The 17847-nt window shown below is 52.5% G+C and overlaps 2 protein-coding genes and 1 long non-coding RNA gene across 5 annotated transcripts; 1 reads left to right on the plus strand and 2 right to left on the minus strand.

Moving 5' to 3' along the window:
* Positions 1–655: 655 nt before the first annotated feature.
* SPEF1 (sperm flagellar 1) lies at positions 656–6665 on the minus strand. Of its 3 annotated transcripts, none has more exons than XM_032351301.1 (8): positions 4173–6665; positions 2847–2958; positions 2351–2507; positions 2131–2170; positions 1936–1996; positions 1604–1730; positions 1395–1488; positions 656–1115 (listed from the first exon to the last, which is right to left on the minus strand). In XM_032351301.1, exons 1-8 carry the CDS (start codon positions 4279–4281, stop codon positions 817–819), a joined length of 999 nt encoding a protein of 332 aa, XP_032207192.1. In that variant the 5' UTR covers positions 4282–6665; the 3' UTR covers positions 656–816. The 3 variants fall into 3 exon arrangements, with proteins under 3 accessions (XP_032207192.1, XP_032207191.1, XP_032207193.1); XM_032351300.1 differs by having other exon boundaries at positions 1385–1488; XM_032351302.1 differs by having other exon boundaries at positions 1021–1488.
* An 83-nt stretch (positions 6666–6748) lies between these two features.
* CENPB (centromere protein B) lies at positions 6749–9557 on the minus strand. The gene is made up of 2 exons (XM_032351299.1): positions 9456–9557; positions 6749–9403 (listed from the first exon to the last, which is right to left on the minus strand). Exon 2 carries the CDS (start codon positions 9384–9386, stop codon positions 7566–7568), a length of 1821 nt encoding a protein of 606 aa, XP_032207190.1. The 5' UTR covers positions 9387–9403; positions 9456–9557; the 3' UTR covers positions 6749–7565.
* A 220-nt stretch (positions 9558–9777) lies between these two features.
* Positions 9778–15983, plus strand: LOC116595206. The gene is made up of 3 exons (XR_004287562.1): positions 9778–10028; positions 11470–11553; positions 15452–15983. It is a non-coding gene; the product is annotated as an uncharacterized LOC116595206 (long non-coding RNA).
* The last annotated feature ends 1864 nt before the right edge of the window (positions 15984–17847 follow it).

Here is a 17847-nt window from a genome sequence, read left to right on the forward strand (position 1 = left end):
GACACTCATACAAGTTCTTTTCAATTATTTTCTATTACAGAGAATTTCACTATGAACATTGCTATACAGGTGTCACAGAATACAGAACACAAGACCTTAAGTTTCCCCTAGGTATATGCTGAGTATATGTGTAGGAATAGAATCGTGGGGTCTCAGAATGTTACCAGTAGTTGGTAAATTTTTAGATTTAGGGTCACATCATGGCCAGACCATCTTGGTCAGGTTTGAGAGTCATAGAACCGTAGAACCATAGAATTAGGGGTCAGGCTGTGAGAGGGGCTGGGAGTCATAAGGAGGATAGGTTTGGGGGTCTGTAAATGGTCAGGGTTGGAGGTGAGTGTGTGGCTACATCTGGAGAGAATGTGAAGACTCAGCTTGGATTTGGGTTTGGACAGTGTTGGGAGACACTGTGAGGGTGGGTTTGGCGGTCAGTCTGAAGCCAGAGTTAGAAGTCAGGCTGTTCAAGTGCACATGATCTAACCCCTGTGCTGTCATCAACCTTCAGGCAGTGGCCACCCAGGGTCCAAGTGCCCACAAGGTGAGACCCATTCTGGGCTTACAAGGCTCTTTCACTCAAAAGGGTGGTGGTGATGGTGGAACACAGCATTAAGAGGGGCAAGAAATCTGGGCAGAGAGAGAAGGCGGTCACAGGAAAGATAGCACAACTTCTTTAATGGGGGTAATGTGATTCCATAACTTCCAAGCATTCTCAAAGGTCCCCCCACAGGAGGGGAGGGTGATTGGGACAGACATAGTCCATGTCTTCCCCACTCCTGGCTGAACCCATTCCTCACCCCTTCTTCTCCATCTGCTGTGTTATCCATCCTCAACTTGGGTCCCAGGTGAGCTCCCAGGAGAGGCAAGGATCTCCCTTGGCTGCCTGGGGCAACTTCCTCCCCAGCCCAGAGCACAGACAACTAGCCTGGATGGAGATGCCACTGTCTTCAGAGCTGGGCTGGGACCTGTTTCTAAGGGTGTGGACCGAACAGGGGCACCGCCCCCCAATGCCCACAGCAGGGAGCACCAAAGCGGAGCCCGTGGTTCTGGGCACTGCTTTGGGGAGCATGCGAGGTCTCTGCACGTGGCTTCTGGGTTCTGGAAAGCGGTCCATTCTCCTGACCCGGGTGGAGTGGAAGGAGGTGGCTCAGTCCAGGGGCTCTGCTCTGAAGGTGCCTGCCTCACTGACCCTTCCTCCCATACTCGCCCCCATCCCAAGGGAGGGTCGCGCCGGCTCCCTAGGAGACTCATTGGAGCTGCTGGCTCCGCCCGCCCATTGGTCAGTCAGTCAGTGGGTCGGTGGGTGCGTGGGTGGGTGCGTCGGTTCGCGGCGTCTGGGCTCTGGCGGGTACTGGGGCGTCCCAGCGTGGCCGGTGCCACGGCTCACCGCTGCTTACGCTCTGCCTGCTGGAGCCGCCGGGAGAGGTCGTCGATGCGCACATTCTTGAGCTGAAGCAAGTGCTCCAAACGCCTCACCTTCATCTGCAGGACCTGGGCCACGAGGCACAGAGGTGAAGTCAGCTGTCTGCTGCCCTCTGTCCCCACCACTGCAGTCCCTAAGCACCCAATGCCCCACCACCGCCCACGCCTTCCCAGTCACCGTCACCTGCACTGTCTCCTGCGAGGCCAACAACTCCTGCTCTTTTTCAGCGATCTGGAGGACGAAGCTTGGGTCGCCGCCCTGCACTGCCTGGCCATATCCCGGAGGCCGGGGCGCGGGCGGCCGGCCCCCCCTGGGGTGGGAAGCAGTTTAGCGGAGGCCTGGAGCTGGGGCCCCACTCTCACCCTTCTGATGCTCTTTGGCCAGACTCTCCTTCCCCCATCCCCTCCCCCCAACCCCGTTCCTGCTTCCCAGGATCAGTCTGTCCCCACCCTTATCTGCCAGCGCTGCGTTGGGGGATCACCAGACCTGGTGAGATAGGAACTCGGCTTTCTTACCTGACCTGCCCCCCTCCCTGGGGGTCTGGGGCACCTTCCCCTCGGGCCTTCTGGGACAAACCTGAGAAGAGGCAAGTGGAGGAATTAGTCGAGCTGGAGTCCCTTTTTCCTGACTTCTCTCTCCCTCCCCTCCCCCATAGGTAGGACAGAAAGAAAGCTGCTCCTGGGAGGGAAGAAAAGTAAAGACCACTTTACCCACATCCATGTAGCCAGTGCCATCCTGGGGAGCCAGCTCCTGAAATAACACCCCCCACCCCGGGGGTTTACTGTGAGTTCAGGCTCGGTCATCCGCAAGGAGCCCCATGTCTCTTCCGTGGTCCCCAAGGCCAGCCTCTGTTTGCCAAACACCCTCTCCCACATCTGTCGGCAAGGCGGGGCTTCCTGCTGACTGGAAGATACTCGGATGGGGCGGCACCTGTAAGGAGCTCGTGCGCTGCTTCCTGAGCCTCTGCCGCTCCTCCAGGCGCTGCCTCAGCGGAATGAGCACTAACTCCACCACGCCCGGCGCGCATTGCGCGATTTTGCGCATCACATCCTCTGGTACGGAGAAGTTCAGTTTGTTCAGCACCTTCCTGGGAGACAGGCACAGGGATGGCGGACTAGGTCCCCAGGGAATGAACTGAGGGGCGCGGAGTAGAAGGAAGTGTTGCAACCCCGGGGGAATGAACCCGATTCTTGGCGTCCCCTTTCCTTGCCTCCTCCCCAATAAAGGAGTCCCTTGATTTTGTTACCAGATCCTGACTGTGTTGTCCCTCCCTACTCTGCCACAAACAGAATCCCAGCCTGGGCTTTGGAGGCCATGGGAGGTGTGTGTTGGGGATGGGGGGAGGCATGGTAGGGCAGCCCTTCCTGGGATCCCGGGGTCTGGGTAGGGGATGGAGATTCCAGTAGCGCACCAGGCATTCTGCTACCTGTTTAGGTGGCCCCAGTTGCTGAGCTTCTGTTGGAGAGAGTTGGCAGGGACATAATTGTGCATCTCCACCATCTTGGGGAAGTAAAACTTGATGACTTCTGCGACCAGGACTGAGGGAATGGGAGCAGACATGGAAGGGAGTAAGGAGGTAAGGGAAAAGGAGTAGGGAGAAGATGTGGATGGGATGGGAGAATCATGGATTGCAGAGTGGTGGGGCCAAGCAAAGAGGTGATGTGGAAAGGGAAAGGATGATAGGGAGGCAGGGGTGGTGGAAGAGAGGGAAAGGGGTTCAAGAAAGCAAGACCAGAAATCAGTAATCATCCTCCAGCATACCCCAGAGGAGAGGCATCCCATTCCCCTCAGCTCAGGCATATGAAAACTAGGGTCTCTGTTCCTAGTAGAGAACGAGTCTCCAAGAGAGCGCGTCAGGAGCCTGGCATCCCATCCTAGTCATTTACATGGAAACACACACACACTCCCACCACCAAAATCCCAGGAAAGAGTCACAGAGTCACACAAGCAGACACATGTGATAAGATCCCCCTAGAGATATGCACAGAGTGTGTAGACACACAGGACACACACATGCCCATACATACACAGGCCCACATATAGCACACACATATACAACACACAGAGATTCACAAACACATACAAAGATACATATTTCCGTCATTGAAGTTCAAGAGAGTCACACACAAGCACACAAACACAAGCACAGTAAGTCACATAGGCACCAATGTACTAATGTACCAGAGATCCATACTTCTGTCATTAAAATCTCAAGAGACACCCTTAGACACACAGACACGTAAAAATCACAAAGAAACACATATGCACACAAGACCCCCTACCTGCATACAGGACAGAACCCATCAACAAACATATGAACATACACATGCGCAGACTCCCACAAGACAGATATATGGAATACAGCAAAGAACAAGTACACACACAAAGAAGCACAAAAACATACACAAATACACGTCTTATTAAGGTGTCAGGAGGGAGTCACAGACTCACACAGTTAGACACACACCATCATCACCACCACACATGCATAAAGGACAGAACAAGGGGACATACATATGGATACACACATATTCCTATTCCCACAGACACACACAGAACACACACACATATACACAATTAAAGTTCTAAGAGGTAGTCAGGCGCCCCCAATACACACATACCCACACGCACAGAAGCACAAAGAGACATATGCATACAGACCCCTTACACATGTACTACAGGACAGAACGTGTCAACAAACACGGGCACACGGGACATACACACAGGAGCGCACACATACTGAGGTGCACACCTCCATCACTGAAGTCCCTGGAGAGATTTCGCTTGGGCCGGGACAGAGGGATGTTGTCTACCCACAGGTACAGCTGGTGCAGCGCCTCCTCGTCCACGCTGCCCGCCATTGGCACCCTCGGCAAGGCAAGACCAGGCCGTTCCAGCCGTGAAGAGTCCAGCCCCAACTTCACGATCCCTCAGGCGCCTCTTCTCTCGCCACTGACTGCGACCAGACCTGCCTCTGCCTCTCTAACCCGAAGACTCTTCTCCCAGCTGGGAGCAGCCATATTGTTTTCTGAAACCATAGCAACTGTCCCCAGCTGGGCAGGGAGCAGGGGTTTCTGGGAGTTGTAGTTTTCTCCCTCTACTTACTCCCAGGCCCCAGCTTTGAAAAGGCGATTAAGTGGCCTTGTCTTCCCAGCATCTGCGCCAAGCGCCACCTGATCAGCCAAACTGGCCCACTCTGAAACCTGTCAGTGCCAACCAGGCGCTCAGTATCCCTGCACCAGCCTCCCCAGGGCTGGGATTCCCCTTCCCCATCCTTTAGTTATCAGTCCCAAGTGAAGGCGGCATCCCAATGTTTGTCAGCTTCATCTGGGCGTCCACTGCTAATCATCTGCTGCTTCCCAGCTGGATTGTGTGATAGGCTGTGTGACTGTGTCTCCTGGCTGGGTCCCTCCTCAGAGCTCTGTACTATTAGGGCCATCAACACTAGTGCCCTTCCCAGCAGTGTCCTGGTAGGGCATTTAATATGTCCCCCAGATTCCCAGGGAGAATATTAGGGTTCAGGGTCAGTGCCTTGGGCAGGTTATTTAGCTCCTTAATCGTATTTCTCCTTTCGCGAAATGGGAATGGTTCTCGCCTATTTGTCCCAACAGGGTAATAGGGAGGAATATGGGAAGGGTATTTATGGAAGATCTGCATTTGTATGGGGACTGGGGATATGGGAGTAAAAGCTGCAAGAGCTCCACTTCCACAGCCCCTCACCTCCTTCCGAGAGCTATCTTCCATGGGTTAGAAATGGATTTAGTAGCCAGTTCCATTTCAAAAGAGCACTGTTTGTAGTAGGGTTAGGGATATGGGTCCTTCCTTAGCGAAGGGACAAGAGTAGCAGGAAAAGAGGCACTTCTAGGATCAGCCAGAGAAGAAAGCTTGCTTCCACCAAAGACTAGCAGTGTAGCTTTGGCCACATTAGTGGACCTTTCTGTGCCTTTTTTCACATGGTTTTACCTACCTCATAGGGATTCGTGAGCATTGAAAATGCTTAGCACAGCACCTGGCACACAGCAAGGGCCCTATTAACATCAGTTGGTGCTATCATTAATGAGATGACCTCAGTTCCAGCAGAAGAGGAGACACACGGAAATGATTTGCCTTGTTGGTATTTGAGGGAGGGGCCATGTTCAACAGGGAGAAGACTACTGCTCCTGCCCCCCTTACTCTGGAGCAGGCCGGCGAAGGGGGGGGGGGGGCGGGGCACTGGGCTTCCTTTAAGGCCTTCTGGTTTCCTCCTCCACAGCTCAGATGGGGTGGGGGAATGATGGTAAGGGGAATCCCAACTACGTTTTGCAGTACCTTAGTCCTTTAGTTTCGTTGTCCTCAAGGACTACAGGGGAAATCTGAGTGCCAGAAGTCTGGAAGACCAAGTGTGGAATTGTCACTCGACCTTTTTGATTTAAAGTCATACATAGTGGCCTTGCCTTTCTAGAAAAGACCACACCCAGGGCAGGGAGGGGACAAAAGACGACTTAGATATACCCCCCTTAACATTCCAGGGTGGAGAGAGGAAGAACTGAAAGGAAGTGGTGGGGAGGGAACCACAGCAGCAACGTGCCAGCCCCAGTGGAGGTGGGAAAACCGGTTTGGCCCAGAGCTGAGCGGCCTCCTCAGGCCCAGGCCTCCCCCTGGCTGGAACCACTGCGGCCTGAGGGCCTCAATGAGGGAGGGGCTGGGCCATGAAAGGAGAAAAGGGGTAGGATCAGCAGAGACTCGAGGCTTCACCTTTGGACTGGGGTGCCCCCAGCCTCTTGGGGGTGCAGTCTGTCCCAGGAATTTTATCTTCCTCCTGCCACTGTCCCCAGGATGGCCACCAGGCTTGGAGATGCTAATCACTGAGGTCTAAAGGGCTCCCTCTTACGGCATTAAAGGTAGACCAAGGGATGCTCTTATGTCCCTCCAGACTCTAACCTGGACCACAGAAGTTGCCCCAGCACCCCTTTTGCTCTGTCCTCTGGGCCCACTCCTGCAAGGACCTTCTTTAATGGGCTTAACAGGCCTAGTTCCCAGTTTAACTTTGTCCAACAGGGATAGTTGGCTCCCTCCCTCCTCTCCTAGCTAACTGACCCCAACTTCTAACCCCAAAGCAGTGCAAGGCCCAGCTTTCCTCAAACCCAAACAGGTACACTAAAGATCCCTTCCTCCCCAAGCCTAGATAACATTTAGATATGGAGGTGGCCCCTCGCCCCAGTCAGGACTTGAATTGTGGCTACCCTCTCAACACTTGGTTCCATGTCCCACCAGAAAAAGGACCAAAAGGAACCAAGAAAGGACGTGTTCCCAAGACAGACGCAAGCCCAGACCATGAAGGATGCACCCTTGGCTGTTAAAACGTTCACCCCCACAAAAGGGGAGTGGACGGATTTATTGAATTCAGACTGGGAAAGGAGTAGCTGGATGGCTGGACTACGGGCCCAGCCCCAGGCCCCCTGCCCAGGATAGGGCCCTGCCAGAGAGGGAGGAGAGGCATGGGGCCTGCAGCTAGCCACAAGGAAGTGCCCACTATCACTCCCCTGAAGGGCCTCTTGGGAATCTCCAATCTGGAAAGAAAACCAAGGGCCAAAGTAACCTGGACTGGGCCAGAGAAAGGGATTGGGAAGATGGGGAAGCAGGCAGAGGCAGGCTCAGGAGCCTGCGGTGAGTTAGACTGTGCTTCTCAAGGCGGCCCAGGGGCAGGGGTAGGGGGCTGCCAGCCTTGTGGGGGCCTAGGCTGGACCTTCCTCTGGAGCCCTTCCCAGAATGGCTTTGGGGTCCCCCCCACCAAAGACCTGGTGTGGACGGCAGAGGGGAGAGGCACTCTCCGGCCGGGAGCTTCCAGGGCCCACCCCTGGCTGCTCCTGGGGCCTAGTCCACGGATGGCACGGTGTGGTAGCACCGGACAGCTCCCCACCTGGTCCCCCAAGCCCGGGGGGCAAATGGGGAGGAAGGAGGACTCTGAGAAAGAGGCAATAAGCAGGCAGTGAGGCTGACCCCAGCCCTGGGCCCTACCGAGGTGGCTGGGCCCGTCACAGGGCCCGAGGAACATCACTAAAGAATCTGGAGCTCCCCATAGCTCATCCATAGCGGCTGCCCGGAGAGTCCTCTGCCCTGGGCTGGTGCTGCCACATCCGGGTCAGGCACGACTAGGCCCAGTGGCTCAGCTTTGATGTCCAAGACCCCGAACTCCCGCCTGCCTGGCGTGGTTCTTCCTGGTCACATGGACCAGATCATGTTCCAAGTGAAGGATGTGGCTCTGCACTCGGTCGTCAATGGGGAAGGAAGTCAGGTACCTCTTGACCATAGCGAAGTAGGCCATGGCTTCCCCAAAGCTGGGCACAGGCACCTCATCACCATCCTCCTCATCGTCTTCATCATCTTCATCCTCCTCATCATCCTCATCTTCCTCCTCTTCCTCACTGTCAGACTCAGAGTCCTCTTCACCCTCCAAAAAATGGAGGGTAGGGCACTGGGCCTCCTCTTGGGCACTGTAGCCCCCGAAGCTGCCACCGGCTTCCACTACCCCCTGGGCCCAGTCCTCAGCCTCCAGCCCCTCAGAGGAGCTCTCTTCCTCCTCCTCCTCCTCCTCCTCATCACTGTCATCCACATCACCCTCCTCTTCCACCTCCTCTTCCTCCCCCAACTCCTCTCCTTCTGCCCCTTCCTCCTCCTCGCCTTCTTCTTCCTCTTCCTCCTCCTCCCCTTCACCCTCCTCCTCCTCTTCCTCCTCTTCTTCTTCCTCCTCTTCCTCCTCCTCCTCTTCCTCCCCCTCACTCTTGAGGGCAGTGGTGATGGTGGCATTTGGGCCACCCCCGAAGCCAGCCTCCCGGAAGCAGGCAGCTATGTCCGAGGGCTCCACTGCCTGCCAGGCGGCAGCCACAAAGTGCAGGGCCTCCATCAAACCTAGCTGCAGGCCTGAGCGATCCTGGCCCTCCAGCGCGGCCATGGCCTTGAGAAGCATAGCCTGGCGATAGTGGCCCTTCACCTGTTGGACCACTCCCCGCTCCAGCGGCTGCACCGTGCCCGGAGGGAAAAAGGCCAGCTGTACGTGTCGCAGGCCCGAGGTATCCAGGGACTGGGCAGCCAGGCGACCTGCCAGCAGCAGGACTCGGCGAGATTCTGCGGCCATGCGAGTGTCCAGGGCCTTCAGGTACTTGGCCAGGGCCTGGGTGGTGACTCCACCCTTGGAGTTAGCGGTGTAGTCGCAGGGCAGGCCGGCTTGGCCTGCGCGGGGCTTGGCCGACTTGCCGGCCACGAGTGGGGGCAGCTTCTCGCTGCCGTCTGCGTTGGCGCACAGCAGGACACTGAGGCGCTGGGTGGCCCTGCGCGCCCGTCCATCGCTGCCGCATAGCCCCGCAGCCTGGTCGGGGAGGAAGTCGTACCATAGACTCGTCTCGATGGCGCTGAACACGTCCTGGGAGGCGTAGCCCTCGGCCACAGACGGCGGCTGCTCCTCCCGAGCGCGCCAGCCCGTCGAACCCCCGCCACTGCCCTCCGAGGGCACCGCAGGCGGGCTGGCGGGAGCCGCTGGGGGCCGGGGGGCGGCACTGCGTGACCGGGCGCGGGCCACACCGCTGCAGGACACCACTCCGTGGCGCCGGCGGAAGCGGTCCAGCCAACCGTTTGAGGCGGTGAAGTCGTCCATGCCCAGCTCCTCGGCTATACGCAGCGCCTTCTCCTTGAGGATGATGCCCTTGACGGGTAGGCCAGCGGCGCGGATCTGCTGGAACCAGGCGATGAGCAAGCCCTCGAGCTTGTCGTAGGGGGACAGCTTGTTGGTTTTGCGGCAGGTGGAGGCCACACCGTACTTGCGCTCCGACGCCAGGATGGCGCGCTTGTTCTTCAGGATGGTGCTCAGCGTGGACGGCGGGATGTTGAAGCGCCGCGCGATCTCGCCCTTGCGCAGGTCCGGGTTCTCCTCCACCTCCTGGATAATCCGCGACTTCTCCCGGAACGTCAGCTGCCGCCGCTTGGGGCCCATCCCGGCGCGCCCCCCGCCCCGGGGCCCGGCGCCACCGCCGCCGCCCCGGGGCGGGGGGCCCGGGCCCGCGGCGGGGGGCACCTGGCGGCCTCTCCCGCGCGCCCCGCCCGAGACAAAGCGGCTCGCGGAGCGGCGGGCGGGGCGGCGACCCGGCCGGGCCGGGGGCACCTTCGGGGGCGCCGGCGGGCGCGGCGCCGGGCGGCGGGCGGCAGGCGGCGGGCGCGGGCGAGGGCGGGTGGCGCGGGCGCGGAAGGCAGGAAGTGCCGCGGCGCGGGGAGCAGGGAGCGCGGCGAGCGGGGCGGAGCGGGCGGAGCGGGATCTCGCGGGAAGCGCGGGGACGCCCGGCGCCGCCTCCCCGCCCTCCGCGCCCACCCCTCCTCCCCGCTGCCCCGGGCCGACCGCGGGGGGGCGCTGCGGCCTGCTGGACCGGCCGGCGCCCGCGCGTCCGGTGACCTGCGGGCAGGGGCGCGGCTCCCGGCCTCCGCGCCGGGTGGGCGGCGATTTGCTGCATGTAAAGAATAACAGCTGTGGTTTGTGGTTTTTGTTTTGTTATAGCAAAAATAGCTCACGCTCTTTGATGATACTGAAAAATACAGGAAACTAAAAATCACCTTTCACCCCAGCACCTGGTGAGATGAGCAGGTAACATTTTGATACGTTTCCTTCCAGTCTTTTCTCTAGGTGCAAGCAGTTTTCTTTTTAAAAAAACGATTGCATAAAACCGGCATCGGATGTATAATCTGTATATCTGGCATCTTCTGCTGTTTTACCTGGCAAAGAGTGATGAGAATTTTGCCACATCGATAAAATATTGCCAACACGCTTTTTAATGGTTGTATATTGTTCCAATTAGGGATGAACACTAATCTATGTAGCCTGCTGTTACACATTTAGATTACTTTTATAAGCAACGTTAGGCTTTTAAATCTATTTGATGATAATCCCACAATCCATAGATTAACGCTCACTTTCTGGGCTTTTCCATGCATACAGGCATAAATGTTTGTGTTTTCACCTATAGAAATAATGTCATGTATATAAATACATAAACATATATACACGTGAATCCCTAAAACCTCTTTCTCCACCGCACATGTAAAAATGACATATTCTTAAAACATAAAATGCATTGCGGTGTTTTGAAAAAATCTCTTAGAGTGGAGTGAGGTGTAGTCAAGAGGAAGGCTGTGACCCAGAGCACTGGGCTTTCCAAGGTTAAGGGTTTGAGAAAGGACTGACAAGAAACTCATGAAAAACAGCTGAAGAGGTAGGAGGAACACCAAGCCTGCATGGTGTTTCTGGAGGCCAAGGGAAGAAAATGTAACTCACTGCTGTGTTAGTGTTTGTTGACAATTTGAATCCTGTGAATTTTCTAGTCATACTCTTTGCCCATTTTTCTCTGGTATTAGTCTTTTAGTGGACTTACAGGAGCACTTCATAGGCTCTGAACACAAAATCTTTGTTAAATATATTACAAATATGTTCTTCCAGCCTGCCAGCTGTCCTTTAATTTAACCTAGGGAATCTTAGTATGAGAAGTTTGTAACCTTTGTTTTTTTTCAAGATTTTATTTACTTATTTGACACAGAGAGAGAGATCCCAAGTAGGCAGAGAGGCAGGCAGAGAGTGAGTGGGAAGCAGGCTCCCCACTGAGCAGAGAGCCTCATGTGGGGCTCGATCCCAGGACCCTGAGATCATGACCTGAGCCAAAGGCAGAGGCTTAACCCACTGAGCCACCCAGGCACCCCAACTTTATTTTTCTTTTTTAAGATTTTATTTATTTGAGAGAGAGAGAACACAAGTAGAGGGAGGAGCAGAGGAAGAAGGAGAAACAGACTCCCTGCTGAGCAGGGAAATGGACACACGGACTCACACATGCGGTTCCATCCCACGACTCCGGGATCATGACCAGAGCCCAAGGCAGAGGCTTAACTGACTGAGCCACCCAGATCCCCCAGTTTATAACCTTTAAGTAGGCAGATCTGTCATTTTTTTCCTTTACTGCTTTTGGGTTTTTTGTCTTACTTAGGCCTTTCCCACTCCTGAGACATAAAAAATATATATATTTTTTCCTAATCACAAGGTCTAGGAGAAAATGTGGGAGACTTTCCCTATAGGAGCCAGATCAGTTCTTGGTCCGTAATGGGTATATGGTCCCTGTGCAAAGGTGAGTATAGAGCTACCTATCTGAGACTCCCTACCATACATTTTCAGGAAACCATGTCAACATTTCTGTGATTTCATCCATGTGCATATATGTCCTTCCTGTCTCTTCACCCATCCTGACTTATAATCAATGTGTGTTTGGGTGAATGTCATGTAGGTGGGTTTATTTTTCCTACTTCACTGAATTTTCCAAGTATTTTTCAATAAGCAAGTACAACAGGCCCTTTAAAATGAAAAGGAGAATGGAAAGTTTGCTGAGGGACGTGAAAAATAATGATTAGGTAAGAGGAATGGGTATTAGGCCTAGTGGGCAACTTTGGACAGTCTGGGCCAAAAGAAGAGAAGGTGGACTTTGCACTTCCCTTGCCTTGGAAAGATGGGGCTTACAGAGAGAAGTGGGGGGCCCCAATCCTAGGGTTCCAGATGGATTGGCAAGGGAATTCCTCACTTTAGAGGGAGTGGAAATGGGACCTATGCCTTGGTACAGACAGGCAGGCCAGATGTCTAGAAATGGCGGCGTCATCAGCATATGTGTATGGCTTCTTTTTTGTCCTGGAAATGGCCATACTGGTATCTTTCATGTGGCACCAATGTGGGTCTATTGATGGAGGTGGATATAGTTAGCAGGAAAGAGGCTGTCCAGCCATTTGAGGACGGCTCTGCAGTTCCTAGAGCCAAGAGTCCCAAGAGAAATACCTCATCTCTCCCCAAGTCCTCCATAATTCTATTCATGCTTTCATTTTTAACAGCTTTATTGAGATGTATTTCAGTTATCATACAACTTACCTATTTAGCATATACAATTCATAGACACATGCAACTATCACTGCAGTCAATTTTAGAACATTTTTGTCACCTTAGAAAGAAATCCCACATTCTTTAGTGGTATCGCCCTTTCCACTCCCTGCCCCTTCCTCAGCCCTGAGCAACCAGTGATCTACTTTCTGTCTATAGATTTCCCTGGTCTGGACATTTCATATGAATGAAATCATATAATATGTGTCTTTAATGACAGGCTTCTTTCACTTAGCCTTATGTTTTCAACATTCACGCATGATGAAGCTCTATCAGTGCTTTATTTTTTTCTTACAGCTGAATAATATTCTATTATATAGATATATGATATTTTAAAATAAGATTTTATTTATTTATTTGACAGAGATCACAAGTACGCAGAGAAGCAGGCAGAGAGAGAGGAGGGGAAGTAGGCTCCCAGCTGAGCAGAGAGCCCAATTCGGGGCTCAATCCCAGAACCCTGGGATCATGACCTAAGCCAAAGGCAGAGGCTTTACCCCACTAAGCCACACAGGCACCCCGATATATGACCTTTTTTATCCAGTTGTCATTTGATGGACATCTATTAATGATGGAGATTATTATTTCTGTGTTTTGGCAATTAAGAATGATGCTGCAATAAACACTTGTTTGCAAGTTTTTGTGTGGACATACATTTTCATTTTTTCTTGGATATATACCTAGGAGGGGAATTGCTGGGTCATATGGTAACTCTATGTTTAATTGTTTGAGGAACTGCCAATTTGAGGTCATGGTCTTTTAATTAACTTAAAAATTATGCCTGTTCTAGGGCATCTGGGTGGCAGTGGGTTAAAGCCTCTGCTTTTGGTTCAGGTCATGATTCCAGGGTCCTGGGATCGAGCCCCGCATCGGGCTCTCTGCTCAGTGGGGAGCCTGCTTTCTCCTCTCTCTGCCTGCCTCTCTTGCCTACTTGTAATCTCTGTCAAATAAATAAACAAAATCTTAAAAAAAAAATTATGCCTGTTCCTTGGAAAATATTTTAAAATACCAACAATTTTTTTAAAGATTTTATTTATTCTTTTGAGAGAGAGAGAGCGTACAAGCAGGGGGAGAGGCAGAGGGAAAGAGAGAAGCAGACTCTCCACTGAGCAGGGCGCCTGACATGGGGCTTGACCCCAGGACCTGGGGGTCATGACCTGAGCTGAAGGCAGACTCCCAACCATCTGAGCCACCTCAGTGCCCCCAAAATACTGAAAATTTTGAGGATAGAGACATTTAATTCCACTACTCAGAGAATATCCTTGTGGGATACTTTTCTGTGCATAGTTTTTAATGATACACTTGGCATGATATTTTGTAGCCCATATTGTGAACATCTTTTCATGTCAATAATTATCTCCATCAGTGAGTTTCAAACTTATTTTACTCTTGGAACCCTTTCTTCAAAAGACCATTTTCTGGAAGCCCAATATGTCATCATTCAAACATCAACAATTACTCATTGAGCCCTTGCCTGGTGCCAAGCATCCCTACCTGTCCCCATGCCTGTTCTCTTTAAAAGTCACAGGTATTACGAACTATAGAGGAGTCACCACATTAGCTGCTCCCCTATAAGAACACTCAGCTTGCTCTCTGTGCTCAATGAACATACATTTGTGTGTACTTTTATCATCTTTTTAAGAGAAATCCCTAGGTGTCTGGGTGGCTCAGTCGGTTAAGCATCTGCCTTTGGCACAGGTCATGATCCCAGGGTCCTGACTCAGCGGGGAGTCTGCTTCTCCCTTTCCCTCTGCCCCTCCCCTGCCCACGTGCATGCGCTCTCTCTCTCTCTCTCTCTCAAACAAATAAATATTTTAAAAAAGAGAGAGAAAGAGAGAAATCCCTAGAAGTGGGATATTGGGTCAGGGGCCAACCTTGGACTTGGCCTATATGAGGTACTGGGAGACTGGAGGAGAGACAAGTGTCTTGGTCCCTGTTCTTCAATAGCTCAGTCGGCTTGAGGAAATGAAATCAGAAAAGGGAAAAGGAGATTTCAATAACTAGAGCCACACCTTCCAATAATTCCCTTTTATTATTTTTTTATAGATTTTTATTTATTTGAGAGGGAGCGAGAGAGAGAGAATGATGGGGGAGAGTCAGAGGGAGAAGCAGACTCCCCGCTGAGCAGGGAGCCCCGACGAGGAACTCAATTCTGGGACTCCAGGATCATAACGTGAATAGAAGGCAGTTGCTTAAGCAACTGAGCCACCCAGGTGCCCTTTTTTTTTTTTTTCTTTTTAAAGTCTCCCAGCATGGAGCCTAGCGTGGCTTAACTCACAACTTTGAGAGATCAAGACCTGAGCTGAGATCAAGAGTCAGTGTTTAACCGACTGAGCCACCCGGGCACCCCCAAATCTTCCCTTTTTGGAATGAACACTGTATATACCTGCTGCATCAGTGTGAAAGCTAATAACCTAAATGTTCAGCATTAGGGAAATGAATAAATACATGGCATTATGGTAATTTGGCTCCACCTTCAAGTAAAATGAAGAAAGCAAGGGTAAAACAATGTTTCATACAGTTTGTTATATTTGTAAAAATGTGGACATACATGTGCTTATACGTAGATAAACCTGCACTGTGGACTATGGTAGCCACTAATCCCATGTGGCTATCGAGCCCTTGAAATGTAGCAAATCTAAGCTGAGATGTGCTGTGATTATCAAATGCACCAAATAAATAAATAAATAAATAAATAAATAAATAAATAAAGGAATCTAGTGCGCCTGGTTGGCTCACTCAGTTAAGCAGCTGCCTTCTGCTCAGGTCCCAATCCCAGGGTTCTGGGATTGAGCCCCACATCGGGACCCTTGCTCAGCGGGAGCCTGCTTGCCCCTCTCCTTCCCACTTGTGCTCTCTTTTGCTATCTCTGTCACTATCTCTCTCTCTCTCTCTCTCAAATAAATCAAATCTTTTAAAAAAGTATCTAAAATAGCTAATAATTCCTATATTGATAATATGTGGAAATGATAATATTTTGAATATTTAAAGTTTAATAAAATATTAAAATGTCAGGTGTTTCTTTTCCTATTTTTTAATGTGGCTACTAGGAAATTTTAAATTAGGTATGTGGCTCATATCTGTGCCTCCCCATTATGTTTCAGTTGCCCAGGACTGTCTCCAGACTATCTCCAGAATATCCAAGAGACTCATATTGGTGGCTGCCTCTAGGCAGGGGTCCTGAAGGTTTGTGTAGAGTGGGAGACTAGACTTTTCAATGCTGTTTTGCACCATTTGAATTTTCTCCTTTGTTTGAATTTTTGGTACCATGACCCAATTTTTAAAAACCACTTAACATGTCACAAAGCATGACAGAAAAGGCACTAGAAAAGTGAGTCCCACAAAGAAGATGCTGTGCAGCAATAGGCTTAGAGAAGCAGAAGGATTTTGCAAACATGTGATAATTTTCTCTTCTTTTCTGCCAGGGCACTGGGGTCACACCAGACCCGGTTAAGCAAGCCCAGAGCTTGATATGTACAATCCAGAGCCCGGGTATTCCTTTTATGGGGAGTGGAGCTTTCCCCAGCCCGGAACTATCATTGTAACCAAGACCTGGCTGGATGGGAGGAGTCAATCCTCTTATGATATGATTGCAAATATTTATTTTAGCTTATTTTTGTTGATTAGCTTTTTTTTTTTTTTAAGATTTTCTTTATGTATTTGAGAGAGAGAGAGAGAGAGCATGAGAGGGGAGAAGGTCAGAGGGAGAAGCAGACTCCCCATGGAACTGGGAACCTGGCATGGGACTCAATCCGGGGACTGAAGGATCATGACCTGGGCCTAAGGCAGTGGCTTAACCAACTGAGCCACCCAGGCATGCACCTTTTCTTACTTTCTCTCTCTCTCTCTTTTCTTTCATTGAGCACATAATCTGTGATCTAATTGGCAAAAGGAAATTCAGGAAGATACACAGAGCTGATGTATGGAATGCTCTGGAATGACCCCTCTGTGATCCTGGCCTCTCATTGGACCAGAGGTGACCTCTGAGTGTGGAATTTGAGAGGATTCAAGAGTGTAATACTCCCCTACCTTTTGTTGGTCACACACACACACACACACACACACCTCCCCACACCCTGTAGAAGTGTGTGTGTGTGTGTGTGTGTGTGTGTGTGTGTGTGTGTGTGTTTTGGATGGGAGTAATCCCTGCTGGGTTGATTTCGAAAATGCAATCCCTCAGTTTTCTTTCTGGTCTTCGAGGTGGGAGGCCTCACAGACGGTCTCCTCACTCACTCACCCTGCTCCCCAGGACAGTCACATCCTGGGCTGTGAGTAGTGGCTGGAGGTTGGGAGCTGGACCCTTGATCCAGTTGGATGAACCGGGAACGTACCTGAAACCTCAGCCCTGTCCAGCAGGAAGCACAGCACCCGACACATCACAGAAGCTGAACAAAATGTTGGGAGAAGGAAATGTCATGATCTGCATGCTCAGTTTAAACTAGTGACAGATTCAGTTTCCCTGGCCATCAAAGAAATGTCAACTAAATAGTGTGATGCCATTGACCTCACTTTAGCCAAACCCTCAGTGGGCATGAGATAGTTCCATAACTTGGTTCTGAGGTGGAAGCCACCTTCTTTGGTTCCAATCGCCAAAACCTATGGCTAGGTTAGCCATTAGAGCCTCCTCTGAGGCTGTTGGAGAAAACTGGACCCCTTGGGGTCACAGATAACCTGGGGCCCCATGAGTTACACGGGACCCCCACCTCCGGTCTACCTCCTGTGAGGGTTGGGGGAGGCTCCGCTTGGCAATTACGCTTCACGGACGCTCCGCGCTGCGGGTCGAGAGGGCAGGAAGGCTTCAGGAGCTCCTGGGGTGAATTTCTGCTTTGCCACTTGCCCCGTGTGACCTTGAACGAGCTAATGAAGTTTTCCACGCCTCAGCGCCCGGGTTGGTAGAGTGGCGAACACAGTCCGCACCGCGTAGCCGTGTCTGGCAAACTCCCGGAGTGGAGCCTACTGGTGGGTGTAGGTGATGTTAAATCGGGGGGGGGGGGGGCGGTCCCTGGGAGACCACCCTAGCGGCTGTGGCTTCCTCAGGGACCTTCTCCGTCGGGGATAACTCCAAACACATCCCGAGAAGCAGAATTTGGGCAGCCAAGATCTGGAGTCCAGGCTTGGGCAGCGGGGGGCGGCGTGTGGAGGCTTAGGAGAAACCCCCAGCCCTTAGCCCGGACCAGATTCGGGAACTGGGCTGGGCCGGGCTGGTCAGCCTCCGCGCCTTTCACCCCGCGGGCCCCGCCTTCGGTCCCGCCTTCTCCTAACCCGCGCCCCCATTGGTGGCGGTCGGCGGCGCGGCCGCTGTTATTTTTCGAATATATAAGGAGGTGGAGGTGGCAGCTGCTGCTTAGAGGCTTCCCGGACTGGCGGCCGGTCCCTGCGTCCCTCCACCCCGCCCCACCCTCCCCGCTTCCCTCTCCTCCCTCGCTCCGACCCCGTGGCTCTTCCTCCCTCCCTCCCCCACCCCGGGCCTGCTCCCCACCTCGCCCCGGCCAGCTGTGCG

Source organism: Mustela erminea, chromosome 7 (genome assembly GCF_009829155.1).
Source record: "Mustela erminea isolate mMusErm1 chromosome 7, mMusErm1.Pri, whole genome shotgun sequence".
NCBI classification, from domain to species: Eukaryota; Metazoa; Chordata; class Mammalia; order Carnivora; family Mustelidae; genus Mustela; species Mustela erminea.

Excerpts from the sequence above, each read along its gene's own strand:
- CENPB (XM_032351299.1), bottom strand. The coding sequence starts at position 9,386 with ATGGGCCCCAAGCGGCGGCAGCTGACGTTCCGGGAGAAGTCGCGGATT.
- SPEF1 (XM_032351301.1), bottom strand. The coding sequence starts at position 4,281 with ATGGCGGGCAGCGTGGACGAGGAGGCGCTGCACCAGCTGTACCTGTGG. Across the intron at positions 2,171-2,350 it reads AGCGCACGAGCTCCTTACAG|GAGCTGGCTCCCCAGGATGG; the intron begins GTGCCGCCCCAT and ends GTGTTATTTCAG. Across the intron at positions 1,116-1,394 it reads GCGGCTCCAGCAGGCAGAGC|GAGAATGGACCGCTTTCCAG; the intron begins GTAAGCAGCGGT and ends CACCCGGGTCAG.